This window comes from Choloepus didactylus, chromosome 2 (assembly GCF_015220235.1).
Source record: "Choloepus didactylus isolate mChoDid1 chromosome 2, mChoDid1.pri, whole genome shotgun sequence".
In the NCBI taxonomy this organism is placed as follows: Eukaryota; Metazoa; Chordata; class Mammalia; order Pilosa; family Megalonychidae; genus Choloepus; species Choloepus didactylus.
The window spans coordinates 9,410,535-9,430,274 of NC_051308.1; the positions used below are offsets into that span (position 1 = coordinate 9,410,535).

General features: G+C 38.6%; 1 protein-coding gene across 8 annotated transcripts in view; it reads left to right on the top strand.

The window, feature by feature from the left end:
* ARID1B (AT-rich interaction domain 1B) overlaps positions 1-19,740 on the top strand; it is a 510,581-nt gene that overhangs the window by 141,654 nt on the left and 349,187 nt on the right. For all 8 annotated transcript variants that reach the window (XM_037820312.1, XM_037820294.1, XM_037820340.1 and 5 more), the window contains exon 3: positions 11,497-11,646. In XM_037820312.1, the coding sequence (XP_037676240.1) occupies positions 11,497-11,646 (150 nt within the window). The remainder of the gene's footprint in view (positions 1-11,496; positions 11,647-19,740) is intronic.

The window sequence follows — 19,740 nt, forward strand, 5'->3', positions numbered from 1 at the left end:
TGCAGGAGCTTTTCTTGAAGTGCGGCTCCCAGGGCTTCCACTGGCCTCTCCTCGCTTGCTTTCTCTGTGGGGATGAGGATGGGGTATGGTGGAGGTAACCTAACAGAGTTATAATTTGGGAACAGTTTAGGCATACCTGGAAGTAGAGAAACACATGGACAGCCATTGTGTAACTACTCCAAAATTATACGTGTGAACATTTTGCCACATGTGCTTCATCTTTCGAATACAGGGTTGCAGCCCTGCCCCCAAGTCCCCCCGTCCCAGATGCATGTTTCATTAGGTGTGGGTATTCATAAACAATACATACTGTTTTCTGTATTAAAATTTACGCAAATGGCATCACTGCATTAGACTTTGTTGGCCTTTCTTTCTACCTCAACGTGGTATCTTTTTAGATGTGACCCATTTTGTTATATGGTTCTTACTCATTTCTGTTTAACACTGTATAGAATGCTATTGTGTGACTAAAGCAAAATTTATTTTTCTATTTACTTACTGTGCTGGAGTTAGATTGTGTCCTCTTTCTGGCCTGCGTCATGATGCAGATGGTAGTGTTCCATGGGTACAGCTTAGACGTGGAACTGCTGGGACGTAGGGCCAGGCACCCTTAAACTGAGTGGTGAACCTGCTCTCCAACCCATAGTTAGAAAGAAAGGGAGAGTAGGAACAACTTGGATCATTTCACCAGCTTTGGAGAATGAGTAAAATATTGAGGGTGTGCTGTAATGAGAAAAGGTGTCCAGAATTTTGTGCACCTAACATTACACAGAGATGTGGAAGTTAATAATCAAGTCCTTTATCAGGGCAGTTTCCTAAGATAAATACTTAAAATGAGTTGGTTTTAGCCATATTTTTCCCCTCCAGTAATGTTTGGAAGCGTGAAAATTTATTTGAAAATTAGCATAAATGTTCTGTTACTGTGTGGGCTCACACACAACGTTAAGAAAGTTTGGAAATGAGAGAAATAAACTCTTGATTTTCTTATTCTTAAATAACCAACAGAAAAACTCTGATCCCAAACATTTTCTGGAGATTTCCATTTTGGTTAATTTAATGATACTGTTCTTTTTATTTAAGCTGTACGCTAAAAGCACAGGGCATTTGCTGGGCAATACTAACTTCCTAGGGTAAACAGTTAATAGCCCAGGAGTCGGGGGCAAGATGGCGGACTGGTGAGCTGTATGTTTTAGTTACTCCTCCAGTAAAGTAGGTAGAAAGCCAGGAACTGCGTGGACTGGACACCACAGAGCAATCTGACTTTGGGCATGCTTCATACAACACTCATGAAAACGTGGAACTTCTGAGATCAGCGAAATCTGTAAGTTTTTGCGGCCAGGAGACCCACACCCCTCCCTGCCAGGCTCAGTCCCGTGGGAGGAGGGGCTGTCAGCTCCGGGAAGGAGAAGGGAGAACTGCAATGGCAGCCCTTATCGGAAACTCATTCTACTGATCCAAACTCCAACCATAGATAGACTGAGACCAGACACCAGAGAATCTGAGAGCAGCCAGCCCAGCAGAGAGGAGACAGGCATAGAAAAAAAACAACACGAAAAACTCCAAAATAAAAGCGGAGGATTTTTGGAGTTCTGGTGAACATAGAAAGGGGAAGGGCAGAGCTCAGGCCCTGAGGCGCATATGCAAATCCCGAAGAAAAGCTGATCTCTCTGCCCTGTGGACCTTTCCTTAATGGCCCTAATTGCTTTGTCTCTTAGCATTACAGTAACCCATTAGATCTGTGAGGAGGGCCCTTTTTTTTTTTTTTTTAATCCATTTTTCTTTTTCTAAAACAATTACTCTAAGAAGCCCAATACAGAAAGCTTGGAAGACTTGCAGTTTGGGCAGGTCAAGACAAGAGCAGAACTAAGAGAGCTCTGAGACAAAAGGCAATAATCCAGTGGCTGAGAAAATTCACTAAACACCACAACTTCCCAAGAAAAGGGGGGTGTCCGCTCACAGCCATCATCCTGGTGGACAGGAAACACTCCTGGCCATCGCCAGCCCCATAGCCCAGAGCTGCCCCAGACAACCCAGTGTGACAGAAGCGCTTCAAATAACAGGCACACACCACAAAACTGGGCGTGGACATTAGCCTTCCTGCAACCTCAGTTGATTGTCCCAGAGTTCGGAAGGTGGAGCAGTGTGAATTAACAGAGCCCCATTCAGCCATCATTTCAGCAGACTGGGAGCCTCCCTACACAGCCCAGGAGCCCAGAACCACCTTGGGGGGTTGGCACTCACCTGTGATATAGCACAGTCATCCCTCAACAGAGGACCAGGGGGTGCATGGCCTGGAAGAGGGACCGACTCGCAAGTCTCAGGAGCCATACGCCAATACCAAGGACTTGTGGGTCAGTGGCAGAGACAAACTGTGGCAGGACTGAACTGAAGGATTAGACTATTGCAGCAGCTTTAAAACTCCAGGATCACCAGGGAGATTTGATTGTTAGAGCCACCCCCCCTCCCTGACTGCCCAGAAACACGCCCCATATACAGGACGGGCAACACCAACTACACACGCAAGCTTGGTACACCAATTGGACCCCACAAGACTCACTCCCCCACTCACCACAAAGGAAAAGCAGGGGAGAACTGGCTTGTGGAGAACAGGTGGCTCGTGGACGCCACCTGCTGGTTAGTTAGAGAAAGTGTACTCCACGAAGCTGTAGATCTGATAAATTAGAGATAAGGACTTCAATTGGTCTACAAATCCTAACAGAACCCTAACAAGTTAAGCAAATGCCAAGAGGCCAAAAACAACAGAAAATTATAAAGCATATGAAAAAACCAGACGATATGGATAACCCAAGCCCAAGCACCCAAATCAAAAGATCAGAAGAGACACAGCACCTAGAGCAGCTACTCAAAGAACTAAAGATGAACAATGAGACCATAGTATGGGATGCAAAGGATATCAAGAAGACCCTAGAAGAGCATAAAGAAGACATTGCAAGACTAAATTAAAAAATAGATGATCTTGTGGAAATTAAAGAAACTGTTGACCAAATTAAAAAGATTCTGGATACTCATAGTACAAGACTAGAGGAAGTTGAACAACGTATCAGTGACCTGGAAGATGACAGAATGGAAAATGAAAGCATAAAAGAAAGAATGGGGAAAAAACTTGAAAAAATCAAAACAGACCTCAGGGATATGATAGATAATATGAAACGTCCGAATATAAGACTCATTGGTGTTCCAGAAGGGGAAGAAAAGGGTAAAGGTCTAGGAAGAGTATTCAAAGAAATTGTTGGGGAAAACTTCCCAAATCTTCTAATCAACATAAATACACAAATCATAAATGCTCAGCGAACTCCAAATAGAATAAATCCAAATAAACGCACTCCGAGAGATACTCTGATCACACTGTCAAACACGGAAGAGAAGGAGCAAGTTCTGAAAGCAGCAACAGAAAAGCAATTCACCGCATACAAAGGAAACAGTATAAGACTAAGTAGTGACTACTCAGCAGCCACCATGGAGGCGAGAAGGCAGTGGCACGATATATTTAAAATTCTGAGTGAGAAAAATTTCTAACCAAGGATACTTTATCCAGCAAAGCTCTCCTTCAAATTTGAGGGAGAGCTTAAATTTTTCACAGACAAACAAATGCTGAGAGAATTTGCTAACAAGAGACCTGCCCTACTGGAGATACTAAAGGGAGCCCTACAGACAGACAAACAAAGAAAGGACAGAGAGACTTGGAGAAAGGTTCAGTACTAAAGAGATTCAATATGGGTACAATAAAGGATATTAATAGAGAGAGGGGAAAAATATATATGACAAACATAAACCAAAGGAAGATGGCTGATTCAAGAAATGCCTTCACGGTTATAACGTTGAATGTAAATGAATTAAACTCCCCAATTAAAAGATATAGATTCGCAGAATGGATCATAAAAAATGAACCATCAATATGTTGCATACAAGAGACTCATCTTAGACACAGGGACACAAAGAAATTGAAAGTGAAAGGATGGAAAACAATATATCATGCAAGCTACAGCCAAAAGAAAGCAGGTGTAGCAATATTAATCTCAGATAAAATAGACTTTAAATGCAGGGATATTTTGAGAGACAAAGAAGGCCACTACATACTAATAAAAGGGGCAATTCAACAAGAAGAAATAACAATCATAAATGTCTATGCACCCAATCAAGGTGCCACAAAATACATGAGAGAAACACTGGCAAAACTAAAGGAAGCAATTGATGTTTCCACAGTAGCTGTGGGAGACTTCAACACATCACTGTCTCCTATAGATAGATCAACCAGACAGAAGACCAATAAGGAAATTGAAAACCTAAACAATCTGATAAATGAATTAGATTTAACAGACATGTACAGAACATTACATCCCAAATCACCAGGATACACATACTTTTCTAGTGCTCACGGAACTTTCTCCAGAATAGATCATATGCTGGGACGTAAAACAAGCCTCAGTAAATTTAAAAAGATTGAAATTATTGAAAGCACATTCTCTGACCACAATGGAATACAATTAGAAGTCAATAACCATCAGAGACTTAGAAAATTCACAAATACCTGGAGGTTAAACAACACACTCCTAAACAATCAGTGGGTTAAAGAAGAAATAGCAAGAGAAATTGCTAAATATATAGACACAAATGAAAATGAGAACACAACATACCAAAACCTATGGGATGCAGCAAAAGCGGTACTGAGGGGGAAATTTATAGCACTAAACGCATATATTAAAAAGGAAGAAAGAGCCAAAATCAAAGAACTAATGGATCAACTGAAGAAGCTAGAAAATGAACAGCAAACCAATCCTAAACCAAGTACAAGAAAAGAAATAACAAGGATTAAAGCAGAAATAAATGACATAGAGAACAAAAAAAACAATAGAGAAGATAAATATCACCAAAAGTTGGTTCTTTGAGAAGATCAACAAGGTTGACAAGCCCCTAGCTAGACTCACAAAATCAAAAAGTGAGAAGACGCATATAAACAAAATAATGAATGAAAAAGGGGACATAACTGCAGATCCTGAAGAAATTAAAAAAACTATAAGAGGATACTATGAACAACTGTATGGCAACAAACTGGATAATGTAAAGGAAATGGACAATTTCCTGGAATCATATGAACAACCTAGACTGACCAGAGAAGAAATAGAAGACCTCAATCAACCCATCACAAGCAAAGAGATCCAATCAGTCATCAAAAATCTTCCCACAAATAAATGCCCAGGGCCAGATGGCTTCACAGGGGAATTCTACCAAACTTTCCAGAAAAAACTGACACCAATCTTACTCAGACTCTTTCAAAACATTGAAGAAAATGGAACACTACCTACCTCATTTTATGAAGCTAACATCAATCTAATATCAAAACCAGGCAAAGATGTTACAAAAAAGGAAAACTACCGGCCAATCTCCCTAATGAATATAGATGCAAAAATCCTCAACAGAATACTTGCAAATCGAATCCAAAGACACATTAAAAAATCATACACCATGACCAAGTGGGGTTCATTCCAGGCATGCAAGGATGGTTCAACATAAGAAAATCAATCAATGTATTACAACACATTAACAATTCGAAAGCGAAAAATCAAATGATCATCTCAATAGATGCTGAAAAAGCATTGGACAAAATCCAACATCCGTTTTTGATAAAAACACTTCAAAAGGTAGGAATTGAAGGAAACTTCCTCAATATGATAAAGAGCATATATGAAAAACCCACAGCCAGCATAGTACTCAATGGTGAGAGACTGAAAGCCTTCCCTCTAAGATCAGGAACAAGAAAGACAAGGATGCCCGCTGTCACCACTGTTATTCAACATTGTGCTGGAAGTGCTAGCCAGGGCAATCCTGCAAGACAAAGAAATAAAAGGCATCCAAATTGGAAAAGAAGTAAAACTGTCATTGTTTGCAGATGATATGATCTTATATCTAGAAAACCCTGAGAAATCGACGATAGAGCTACTAGAGCTAATCAACAAATTTAGCAAAGTAGCGGGATACAAGATTAATGCACATAAGTCAGTAATGTTTCTGTATGCTAGAAATGAACAAACTGAAGAGACACTGAAGAAAAAGATACCATTTTCAAAAGCAACTAAAAAAATCAAGTACCTAGGAATAAACTTAACCAAAGATGTAAAAGACCTATACAAAGAAAACTACGTAACTCTACTAAAAGAAACAGAAGGGGACCTTAAAAGATGGAAAAATATTCCATGTTCATGGATAGGAAGGCTAAATGTCATTAAGATGTCAATTCTACCCAAACTCATCTACAGATTCAATGCAATCCCAATCAGAATTCCAACAACCTACTTCACAGACTTGGAAAAGCTAGTTATCAAATTTATTTGAAAAGGGAATATGCCTCGAATTGCTAAAGACACCCTAAAAAAGAAAAACGAAGTGGGAGGACTTACACTCCCTGACTTTGAAGCTTATTATAAAGCCACAGTTGTCAAAACAGCATGGTACTGGCACAAAGATAGTCATATAGATCAATGGAATCGAATTGAGAATTCGGAGATAGACCCTCAGATCTATGGCCGACTGATCTTTGATAAGGCCCCCAAAGTCACTGAACTGAGTCATAATGGTCTTTTCAACAAATGGGGCTGGGAGAGTTGGATATCCATATCCAAGAGAATGAAAGAGGACCCCTACCTCACACCCTACACAAAAATTAACTCAAAATGGACGATAGATCTCAATATAAAAGAAAGTACCATAAAACTCCTAGAAGATAATGTAGGAAAACATCTTCAAGACCTTGTATTAGGCAGCCACTTCCTAGACTTTACACCCAAAGCACAAGCAACAAAAGAGAAAATAGATAAATGGGAACTCCTCAAGCTTAGAAGTTTCTGCACCTCAAAGGAATTTCTCAAAAAGGTAAAGAGGCAGCCACCTCAATGGGAAAAAATTTTTGGAGACCATGTATCTGACAAAAGACTGATATCTTGCATATATAAAGAAATCCTACAACTCAATGACAATAGTACAGACAGTCCAATTATAAAATGGGCAGAAGATATGAAGGAAGGGGGAACAGTAATCCAAGAAGAACAGATAAGCTATTTAATGTTCTGGGGATGCCCAGGAATGACTATGGTCTGTTAATTTCTGATGGATATAGTAGGAGGAAGTTCACAGAAATGTTGCTGTGTTAGGTAACTTTCTTGGGGTAAAGTAGGAACATGTTGGAAGTAAAGCAGTTATCTTAGGTTAGTTGTCTTTTTCTTACTCCCTTTTTATGGTCTCTTTGAAATGTTCGTTTATTGTATGTTTTTTTTGTTTTTTAATTTTTTTTTTTTTCATACAGTTGATTTAAAAAAAAAAAAAAAAACAAGGAAAAAAATTTGTAGAGCCCCCTTGCGGAGCCTGTGGAGAATGCAGGGGTATTGGCCTACCCCACCTCCATGGTTGTTAACATGACCACAGACATAGGGGACTGGTGGTTTGATGGGTTGAGCCCTCTACCATAGGTTTTACCCTTGGGAAGACGGTTGCTGCAAAGGAGAGGCTAGGCCTCCCTATAGTTGTGCCTAAGAGCCTCCTCCCAAATGTCTCTTTGTTGCTCAGATGTGGCCCTCTCTCTCTAGCTAAGCCAACTTGTAAGGTGAAATCACTGCCCTCCCCCCTACGTGGGATCAGACACCCAGGGGAGTGAATCTCCCTGGCAACGTGGAATATGACTCCCGGGGAGGAATGTAGACCTGGCTTCGTGGGACGGAGAACATCTTCTTGACCAAAAGGGGGATGTGAAAGGAAATGAAATAAGCTTCAGTAGCAGAGAGATTCCAAAAGGAGCCGAGAGGTCACTCTGGTGGGCACTCTTACGCACACTTTGGACAACCCTTTTTAGGTTCTAAAGAATTGGGGTAGCTGGTGGTGGATACCTGAAACTATCAAAGTACAACCCAGAACCCATGAATCTCGAAGACAGATGTATAAAAATGTAGCTTATGAGGGGTGACAATGGGATTGGGAAAGCCATAAGGACCACACTCCACTTTGTCTAGTTTATGGATGGATGAGTAGAAAAATAGGGGAAGGAAACAAACAGACAAAGGTACCCAGTGTTCTTTTTTACTTCAATTGCTCTTTTTCACTTTAATTATTATTCTTGTTATTTTTGTGTGTGTGCTAATGAAGGTGTCAGGGATTGATTTAGGTGATGAATGTAGAACTACATAATGGTACTGTGAACAATCGAATGTACGATTTGTTTTGTATGACTGCGTGGTATGTGAATATATCTCAATAAAATGAAGATTAAAAAAAAAAGAAACAAACAGTTAATAGCCCAAAGCACCAAGTTGTTAGCATAAGGTTTGGTCCTTTGGCCTTTGGATTAAGCTGAACTTAAGTATACTAAAGATTTGGGTGATACAAGTGATTTCTATTTTATGTGTTCTTTGGTTCATTTTAAATTTTTATATAACAATAGCTCACTTTAGTAACCTATTCAACAACATTAATTCATTCATCAAGTATTTGACTGTTGGGCCCTCTACCTGGCGAAGTAACTTAGCTGATCCCCCCTGCGGGAACATACCGTAGGGTAATGGCATGAGAACTAGAGTGGGTGGTACTGTGGGCCTTTGGTTAGGCTGATAAGGGAAGAGGCAACCTTTGAGCCAGAAGTGCTTTGTATCCCCAACTCTCAGCTATAGTTCCTGGTCCTCAGTAACTGTTGGTTAAATTTCACTTGTACTGAACAATTTTGTAATCCCATTTATCCTGAATTTGGTTGAGAACTAAGAGACAACCAAAAGACCTCTTGTTAGACAAAATGGTTTATTATAGAGTTTGAAGCATGGACTTCCCTTGTGGATAGCCCCTTGGGCTTTCATCGTTTTAACAATGTGTAGTGGGTTTCTCAATCCTCAGCAGATTGGAAGTATAATAAAGGGTTGGGGACTGAGAGTTGAGGTCTGAGGGATGGGTCATGACTGAATTCCTTGATGGCATGGGAGAAGGTGACATGATCAGACCAAGCAGACTCTAGAACTCATAAATGTATTACATTCTGGGGCCATCGGGAGTTTGTGCAGACAGTTTTTGACAGGAGGCTCTTGGGCCTTCAGAGTATTATGGCTCAATCTGTCCATTTATGTTTCATAATAACAATTATTTGGTTTATGAAGTCAGAAAAGCATATAATCTATGTTTGAAAGCCCTGCATCTAAATGAAAACAATATTGATCATTAAAGAGCAGAATTTAGTTCCAGACAGCTGGGAGTGTTATATTTAGAAATTGAATTTTAAAGAAAAGCTTAGATAATAATTAATATATTAGAGATAGGACTACAACTTATAATTTAATAAGTAACTGTAGCCTCTGTGCAAAATTTCAGCAAGGATTTTTATATTGCTGGTCACAATACCAATAATAAGAGAAAAATTAATAGAATTAATAGAAAGCCATTCTTCAGATGGAGATGTAGGACAAATAGAGGCACAATAGAAACTGGATTTAGATTTCATGCATCTGTAAAACAGTTTAGTAATCCATGTCTATCGTTGCTCCACTTTAAGGACAGCAGACCAGATCTGGTGGACTGACACTAGGTCCCAGATCTCACTTTTAGACCACCTGTATTATGTTAGAGGTTTCCTCATCCAAGGCTCACAAGAAAGTGAGGTGCCAATTAAGTTAGTACCGAATCTTTAAATTAGATCATGTATCTAAAAGGATAGTAAATGGGTTTTAAATTGTGAAAGACTAATCAAATAGCCTAAGCAGATGCTTTTGTTTCCCCTCTGCAGTTCTCGTGTTCTGCAGATCATTGCTATAGCTCTATTGAAGACTTGCTTATACTCTCTTGCCCCACCCCAAAACTTTTCAGAGCTGGAATATATAGTATAAGATTCAGTAAGATTGTGGCTGCTCTAGTGTTAGTATGCTCCTGCAATATGTCCTGTTGTATTGCCTAGAAAGTAGAGCTCCCATCCCGAAACCTCTCTTCCATATTGTATCTAAGGGTTTATGTAATCCAAAAAGTCAGCATATTAAAGTGCAGTTCATGGGGGAGCTGGCTGTGTTGACTGAGCTTTACAGTCATTTTAACACTGGTAAAAGTGTTATCCTAACTGCTTCAAATCAAACTGCAAAGATGCTTGTGTGAAATATAGTATTAGATATCAAATCAAACATATGGGTGTTGAACGGGAAGGATATGTGTTGTGGTAGTGTATAGTATTTTGGCATGTGGGGGACTATTTCATGGAAATGCTTTGGCTTGGCTTATGGCAGGGACATACATTCATTATGAAATATCAAGCTGTAAAATAAATAAAAGCAAAAAGTTCAACTGTGCTGTTACATGGTTTTCAGTATAAACTCATTTGTGCCACTAACTTAGGCTATATATGATGAGAGTCATTTGTGAGCCATTGTGGCCAAAATTTTGTGCTCCTTGCTGACAAGTCTTAAAGATAATTTAGATTGGTCAAAAGGAACATGAAGTTTAGTTTTTTTGCATTTTCTCCTTTTACTCCATTGTACATGTTTTGAATTACTGCCCTAATTGGTCTTAGAAGCAAGATGTTTTAACTTTTTTACTCCTTTGCCATTCCTTCATTTTTTTCTCCTGATTCAGTATTCCATAGTTAAGTAGGTTTTTAAGTGTATGTCTGGAACTGATCACTGATTTCTTAATTAGAGGTTTATGGGGCTCATGTTCTCGAAGTTCCCGAAAGGACCGTATTGTGTTATTAGCAGAGTGATGTCACCATTCTCATCTCTGAGTACCTTTTGCTGTCCTGATATCTTGGGGTTCTTGTTTTGTTTTGTTTTTCTTTTCCTGCTCTCCTAATTAGGAAAACAGTCAATGGACTTCACATTTGGAAAAAACATTAACACATATTATGAATGATATATGTAGTGCATGATGAAGGGTTTTTCCTTTGAACAGTTATTTCCGGAATTGTAAACTGATTTTAGTCCATTTTTGGTCTGTTTTTCTGATATTTGCTGTGTAGTACACTTTACTTTACATCATTACCTGTTTTATCAACTGTGAAAATACTGTTCTTGTGTTAGATACAGATATCTTTTCCTTTAAGAACTCGTATTGGCGTTTATATTGTTTGATACGCATAGAATTGCTTTCTAAAAGGGTTTCATTTGAATGTAAAGGGATATATTTTCTTTTTAAGTCTTTATGGGAATGGATTTAACATAATGCTGCTTTGACTTTAGTGGATGCAATTTTTTAATATCAGTATTAGCTCTTTTTTTTAATTCCACTAGATTTTTACGAAGTTATCAACACACCCTTGATATCTGATAAAATCTAATTGTTTTTAAAGGCAAAGTCAAATTATCTTTTGCTTTCATTGATTTTATCTAATGAAGAGAGGATTAAAAATACCGAATTCAGTTGCTTAGCCAAGAACCCACTTCTCTTGAAGTTGCTGAATCAAAACCATGTATGATTTCATTTAATTGCACGTTCTGACTTTCTCACTCGCTTTGCTTGACTTTTTGACAGATGCCACCTCAGTATGGACAGCAGGGTGTGAGTGGCTACTGCCAGCAGGGCCAGCAGCCGTATTACAGCCAGCAGCCCCAGCCTCCGCACCTGCCGCCGCAGGCCCAGTATCTGCCCTCACAGTCCCAGCCAAGGTATCAGCCACAGCAGGTGAGCACAGCCACCACTCTCCAGGTCTCTGTCTCTCCCTGGTGTCTATGTCTACAGGACACACAGTCTCTGAAAAATCTTCCTTTTCCAGTTTTAAAATGATGTTCTTAATGGGAAAAAAAAATGTAGTTCGGAGAAAATGCAAACCTATAAACCAGTCTAAATATTTGTTTATTATTTATTTATTTTGGGCAAATTTGAGATTCAAGGGCAGGAGGAATGACTAGTTTAATAGGTGCTTGTATTACTGGTTAGTGAGAGCAGAAAATGTCATTTTATGTGCATTGTCATTTGTGTTGGAAAATCTTTCAAGAAAGTGCTCTGCCGTTTTGTGGAGGCTTATTCATGAGACTGGTTTTATTGATCGTTCAGTCTTTCTAGTTGGTGCATGCATGGCATTTTTATCTTGAGCTTTTCTGTTTTTGTTTTAATGGCAGTACTACTTCATCAAAACGTTGCCTTTGGCACTGTTATTCTTAAACTATCTTATAAACAGATAATCACTTCAATCACAACATATTAAAATACTGAAAGGAATTGTACTTTTAAGTATATTAAGCAATTTTCTAGGTTAAAATAGCCTCATTAAATACTGTTTTAAATTATTGGGCTATATCAGCTTACATGATTTGTAGAAAAACAGTACAATGTATGTATTTTGTAAGGAGATTGAGTTTCATCTTTTGCTTTAGACACTGTCATTCATGAATGACACTAAAAGGAGTTGTGAGCCAGGGACTCGGACTCCGAATCCAGATCAGACTTTCCTAGCACTCCCAATCATAAATATCCCAGTTAACTTTCCATTTTTATATTTTCTTTTTTCTTTCTCTATTGTCGGGATCTGGGGATAGTGAAGAAGATGATGTTGATGTGACATTGACTGTTCTGTTTTTAAAGTGCTGCTTCTCTGTCTTGAATAGACTGATACTAAGCAAAATATATAACTATATGGAGCTCACTTTTCATCAGTTCAGCTGGTATCTTGAGTATATTCTTGGGTTTGTTGGAGTTTTTGCCCATGTGAATTTTATTTAAAAGTTCTAAAGAGAGTTTGACTTTAAACAAAACACATTAAAATGTCAGCTGATATTTAAGATGCTGTGGAACCTTGTATTGTATATATATTTTCAAATTTTTGGTAATATATCTGGAGTTTGTAGAGGTGGGCATGTACATTATATCAGAATTATCTAGTCTCCTTTTTTATTAAAGAATGGGAAAATTTAAAAACTCTTTAGTATCAGTTCTTTTTAAGTGAGAAAGACTGGTATCTGGATTTTTGCTTTATAAAGTTATAGGCTTTTTCCAGAGCTTTCAGAGCCTTACTGAACTAATCTGTACACATAGAATATTTTGTAATGTCATCAAAATTTGAGAAAGATTCAATAGAGAGATTATGTTTCTCATTTCACTTCAGTGTGTTAAAATGAATCCTTGATTGTACAACCAGTTTGATGAAGGATTCTCGGTGCCTATCATTTCCTGAAAGACCAAGCTCAAAATTTACTTCCCCTTATGAAGCATTCATTGATGACTTCTACCACATGGCAGCTGATTATTTAATATCCTTTGCGTTTAAATACTTAAAGTATACTACAGGTAGAATCTTATTTTAATGAATACTCTTTTAATGCACTTAATTTCATGCTATCTTTTGCTTTGTTTATATTGCCATTATTTTATTGATTTGAAGACAATAAATTAAATAGTAAGAAATACTATATAACTTAATCTTTAACATAAATGGTGTTATTTTTGTGTATTCTTAATAAAACTGAACATTTCTCAAAGTATTTTGGAAATTCTTTCCTGCTTTCATAGAATGTCTTAGTACTTTTAAAATTTCTTTAAATTCATTGTGAAATAGAGACATCAGAATTGGAGATAGTTAGGCTAATCAGGCTTGACGGTAGTAGTCCCAGTTTTAGGGATTTCGGTGGACAGGGGATTCCTTGCCTTGACTATTCTCTGTAAGATAGATTTGGAAAGTTTCTTTAGGAAATGAGATCTAGCATTGCAGATATAATTAGCACCTCCAAAAACAGAATAATCCCCACCCCAATCCATCCCAAAAGAAAGCAAAAATTACCAATAGAATATTTTCAAAATCAAGTCGAATTTTAATAAGGGTTTGTAATACTGAATTCATATGCATTTAAAAAGTAAAGTGATTCAGCTATGTTTAATAAGCCAGTGTTTCATAAAAGTCTGAGCGTTCTCATCTGCATACTCTCCTCTTGTATTCAGACTTAGCATGCATAATCTATTGATTTATATAAGGCCATTAGTCAGTATGTAATACTTCGTGTTTTTTGCTAATGTGATGAATATAAAAGATAATTGCAGGGTTCCAGGGCACAGAGAGAAGTTTCTCTCCCGCTTTAGTCCCCCTGCCCAGTTCACCATCCAACCCATCCCTTGCCAGATAACCACTTCAGGAGTTTATTTTATGTCTCTTTGGAGTTTCTTTATGCAAATGCAAGCAAAATACCAGATGGTAATTTTTACCTTACTCAAAGGGTGGCATAGTATACATACTCTTCTGTTCTTTGTGTCCCACTGCCTACCTAACTATATAATTTGGAGATCTTTTCAAAGGACTGTATCGAGTGATCCCTGTTATTTTGTAGCTGCACTTCATTTTATGGATATATCATAATGTATTTAACCAGTTCTCTTTTGCTAGATATTTAGATTATTTTTAATTGCTTCCAAGTCAAACAGTGTTACCATGATAAATTTCAAAAGCGTGTAAGTATAACTATAAGATAAATTCCTGGAAGTGACATTGCATATGCATTTGTAATTTTGGTGGATATTACCAGAATGCCCCCCATGGGGATTGTACTAATTTATACCCCCACCCACGATGTGCAGAGTGCTTCTTGTCCCCACATTTGCCAATAGTGTGGCTTTATAAAGCTTCTGGATTTTTGCTGGTAGTACACTTTTTGTTTTGTTTTGTTTTGGAAGGAGGTACCAAATTACTTTATTTGAAGGAATGGTACAAATGAAAGAACTTGGTGGATGTTGATACAATTTATACAAAAGGTAATGGTACACCCAACATGTATGCACTGCTGTGGTGACCACAGAAGTCACCCCATGACTCTGGGGAAGATGGCATAAGGCTTAGCTCTCATCATCACTGTTACCCAGAGTTTGCTTATCAAAGAGATACTCTGCCAAGCCAGAATCCGGGGCCCCTGTCTTGCGTAAGTTGGTTATATAGTCACACAATTCTTTGACAGACTTCACCTCTTCATTCAGGTAATGTGTCTCACATTATGAACTCAAACAAATGTGGGTCGTTTTTGTCAGTGGCCAGTTTGTACATTTCCAGTAGTGACTGATTCACCCATTTTTCCAAGTGTAATGCACATTCCATTGCATTCGGTCCGCTCTCCCTGTCCTCTCGGTCTGGTTTCCTGGCATCCTGAAAGAAGATTTGGCCACCTTGTTGGTTCTGCAGCTTCGTAAGTTTCTCAGCATGTTCCCTCTCTTCATGAGATTGGTGAAGAAAATATTTAGCAAAGTTCTTCAAAGCTACATCATCATAGTCAAATAGTAAGGCATTGACGTAAGAGGCCTAGAGCTCCAGGTTGATCTGGCGGTTGATGGCGGCCTCTGAGTCCTGGTTGCAGTTCTGGTGCACCTGACAGGGACTTGGACGTCCTGGCGGGCAGTTGAGGAGGGGAGGCAACTGTGCAGCCCTGGAGCAGTGGGAAGGGCTGCTCTGAGGGACCCCGGCGGGGGCGAGCCTCGGTAGGTTCCTTTCAAGCACTGCGGAAGCAGAAACCAGGTGACTCTTGGCCAAGACTTCTGATAATACAGGTTTTTTTTTGTTATTTATTTATTTATTTTTTTGAGATTGTTCACATACCATACAATTATCCAGAGATCCAAAGTGTGCAATCAGTTGCCCATGGTACCATCATATAGCTGTGCATCCATCACAATTAATTTTTTTTTCAATTTTTAGAACATTTTCATTACTCCTGAAAAGAAAGACACACAAAAAAGGAAACTCCAATCCTCCAATACCCCTAACCACCCCCCCCATTATTGATGCATAGTATTGGTATAGTATATTTGTTACTGTTGATGAAAGAATGTTAAAATCCTACTAACTGTAGTATATAGTTAGCAGTGGGTATATATTTTTTCCTATATGCCCCTCTATTATTAACTTCTAGTTAAAGTGTCATACATTTGTTCTAGTTCATGAGAGAGATTTCTCATTATTTGTACAGTTAATCACAGACATTGTACACTACAAGATTCACTGCGTACATTCCCATCTTTTAACCTTTCCTTCTGGTGACATAAGTGACTCTGAGCTTCCCCTTCCTACCACATTCACACACCAGTCAGCACTGTTAGTTATTCTCACAATGTGCTAACATCACCTCTGTCCATTTCCAAACATTTAAGTTCACCCTAGTTGAACGTTCTGCTCATAATAAGCAACTGCTCCCCATTCTTTAGCCTCGTTCTATATCCTGCTAACTTACATTTCATGTCTATGAGTTTACATATTATAATTATTTCATATCAGTGAGACCCTGCAATATTTATCGCTATGTGTCTGTCTTATTTCACTCAATATAGTGCCCTCAGGGTTTCTTCATCAACCCATTTTTTTTTTAAGATGGTTTTTTTCACACACCAAACATTCCCTCCTAGGTAAACAACCGACGGTTCCCTGTGTAATCACGTATTTATGTGTTCAACACCATTGTCACTATCTATATAAGGACATCTCTGTTTCTTCCACAAAGGAGGAGGAAGAGTCAAAGAAGGTAGAGAGACAAGAGGAAAAGAAAAAAAGAGAGAAGAGAAAACAAAACAAAACATGACAGCTAGGAAGCAACAAAAGGAAAGATAGCATTAAATAAAGTAGAATAAAGAATCAGACAACATCACCAATGCCAAGAGTCCCATACCCTTGCCCTATGTGCCCCCCCATACGCATTTAGCTTTGGTATATTGCCTATGTTACATTAAAGGAAGCATAATATGGTGTTTCTGTTAACTATAGTCTCTAGTTTGCATTGATTGTATTTTTCCCCATGTCCCACCCCATTTTTAACACCTTGCAATCTTGACCTTCATTTGTTCTACCTCATGTAAAAACATATTTGTACCTTTTATCACAATCATTGAACACCCTAGGTTTCACTGGGTTATATAGTCCCAGTCTTTATCTTTTCTCTTTCCTTTTGTTGTCCCGTATGCTTCTAACCTTCCTCTTTCAACCATACTCACAGTCATCTTTGTTCAGTGTACTTACATTGCTGTGCTACTGTCTCCCAAAATTGTGTTCCAAACCTCTCACTCCTGTCTTTTCCTTTCTGTCTATAGTGCTCCCTTTAATGTTTCCTGTAGAGCAGGTATCTTGTTCACACACTCTTTCATTGTCTGTCTGTCAGCGAATATTTTAAGCTCTCTCTCGTATTTGAAGGACAGTTTTGCCGGATATAGGATTCTTCACTGGTGGTTTTTCTCTTTTAGTATCCTAAATATATCACCCCACTTCCTTCTTGCCTGCATGGTTTCTTTTGAGGAGTCCACACATAGTCTTAACAAGCTTCCGTTGTATGTGATGGATCGCTTTTCTGTTGCTGCTTTCAGGATTCTCTTTTTTTTATCTTTGATGTTTGGTAATCTGATTATTAAGAGTCTTGGTGTAGGCCTATTCATATCTATGCTGTTTGGGGTATGCTGCACTTCTTGGATCCATAATTTTATGTCTTTCATAAAGATGGGAAATTTTCTTTGATTATTTCCTCTATTATTGCTTCTGCCCCTTCTCCTTTCTCTTCTCCTTTTGGGACACCAATGACACATACATTCCTGAATTTCATTTTGTCCTTAAGTTCCTGGAGACATTGCTCATATTTTTCCATTCTTTTCTCTATGTTTTTTTGTGTGTAGGCTTTCAGGTGTCTTGTTCTCCAGTTCCTGAGTGTTTTCTTTTGCCTCTTGAGATCTGCTGTTGTATGTCTCCATTTTGTCTTTTCATCTCTTGTATTGTGCCTTTGATTTCCATAGATTCTGTCAGTTGTTTTTCGAACTTTCGATTTCTACTTATGTACTCCCAGTGTTTTCGTTATACGCTTCATCTCTTTTGCCATATCTTTCCTAAACATTTTGAATTGATTCAGCATTAGTTGTTTAAATTCCTGTATCTCAATTGAAGTGTAAGTTTGTTCCTTTAAGTGGGCCATAACCTCGGTTTTCTTAGTGTAGCTTGTAGTTTTCTGTTGTTTAGGCATCTGATTTCCTTTGTTACCTGAATCAGGTTTTCCCAGACCATAATGGGCTCAGGTCTTGGAAGGAGGCAGTCATATCAGGTCTTCCTGAAGGTGTGTCTTAGAAGATTGGCACACCCTGTGAGGCCTTAAGTCACTGTGCTTTTCTGCCCAGCAGGTGGTGCCTGTTAGCCATAGCTCCAGACTGGTATAAGGAGTGTGGTGCGTGACTGTTTTCCCTCAGGCTCTGGGGTCTGGTTCTGAATGGAAGGTGGGTATTAGAGCTGGGTACCACCTCTTTCCTCTTAGGGAAGATACACCCCCTAGGGGAGGTCATTTACATTTGAATAGTCTCTGACTCTGCTATCTCCACCTTTGTCTGGGTCTGCACAATATAAGCTATGAGTCCCCAACAAGCAGACAGAGGTTTTTGGTGACTACTGACCTTGGAAAGCCGGAGGACCCCTCTGGGAGGGAGGGGGAGTCCAGAGGACCGGGTGCTGAAAATGGCTGACGCATTCTCCTCTGTGCCAAAAAAGGGACAGGAAGCCCCCCTTCAGGGTCAGTCTGCAGCCCCCCTCAGTTTCACCCATTGGCCAGAGACAGCACCTGGTCCTCTGGGCTTCCCTTCCCTCTCAGAGAGGTCCTCCAGCTCTCCAAGGTCAGTCGTCACCAAAAGCCTCTGCTTGTTGGGGATTCGTAGCTTGTATTGTGCAGTCCATATTTGTTAATTAAAACCCCGGTTGGAGCTCAGCTGAGCTATATTTGCTTGCTGGGAGAGGTCTGCTCTCTAGCACCGTGAGGCTTTGCAGTTTGGGCCATGGGGGTAGGGGGTTCCCAGCTTGGATCTTAACAGATTTTATGTTGCGATCTCGGGCATTCTTCCCAATTCAGGTTGGTGTATGATGAGTGGATGGTCATGTTTGTCCCTCCGCAGTTATTCCAGATTACTTACTAGTTGTTCCTGGTTGTTTATTTGTTGTTACAGGGGGACTGTCTAGCTTCCACTCCTCTCTGTGTCACCCTCTTCTCGATAATATAGTTTTAAGTTGCATTTATCTTGCTATGAGTGATGCTGCATAGCCTATATATTTAAAAACATTTGTGTTTTCTTTTTTCTGAACTATAAATTTGTATTTTTTTATCTTGAGTTTTCTCCATTCTGTTGTTGGTCTTTTAAAAATTTATATGTGAAACCCCTTTATGTATTACGAGCATGAACCTTTTTGTGTTTGATAGGAGTTATTAACCACCTTCCTATGTTATCATTTGTCTATTAACATTAATTGTCGTATTTTTATTGTCGTAAAGAAAGTTTAAAGATTTTTATGTAGTCAAAATTATCTATTTTCTTTTATGGCCTCTGGATTTTTGGTCAGAATTTGAAAGGCCTTCCATATTTCAAGTTTGTTTGTTTTTTTTTGTTTTTTGTTTTTTGTCTTACTGCAGATTAGCTTCTCTAATGCAGTGTTTGAGAGGACTGATAATTCTTGTATTATCCATGATTAAAAAGAAAGGTTTCACTATTTCACCATTAAATATGAGTATTAGGTTGTTGTTTGTAGTTGCCCTTTCTTGGGTTAAGTTGCCTTCTTTTTCTAGTTTGCTAAGAGATTTTATCATGAAAGGATGCTGAATTTTATCTTACATGCTTTTTGTATCTATTGAAGTGATCCCTTTGCTTTTCTTTTATCTGTTATTGTTGTAAATTAAATTTTAAAAATATTAAACCATACTTGTATACTGGAATAAACCTAGCTTCATGTTATGTTTATTATCTTTTAATATATCTCTCAAGTCAGTTTACTAGCATTTGTTTAAGGTTCCTTGAACTGGT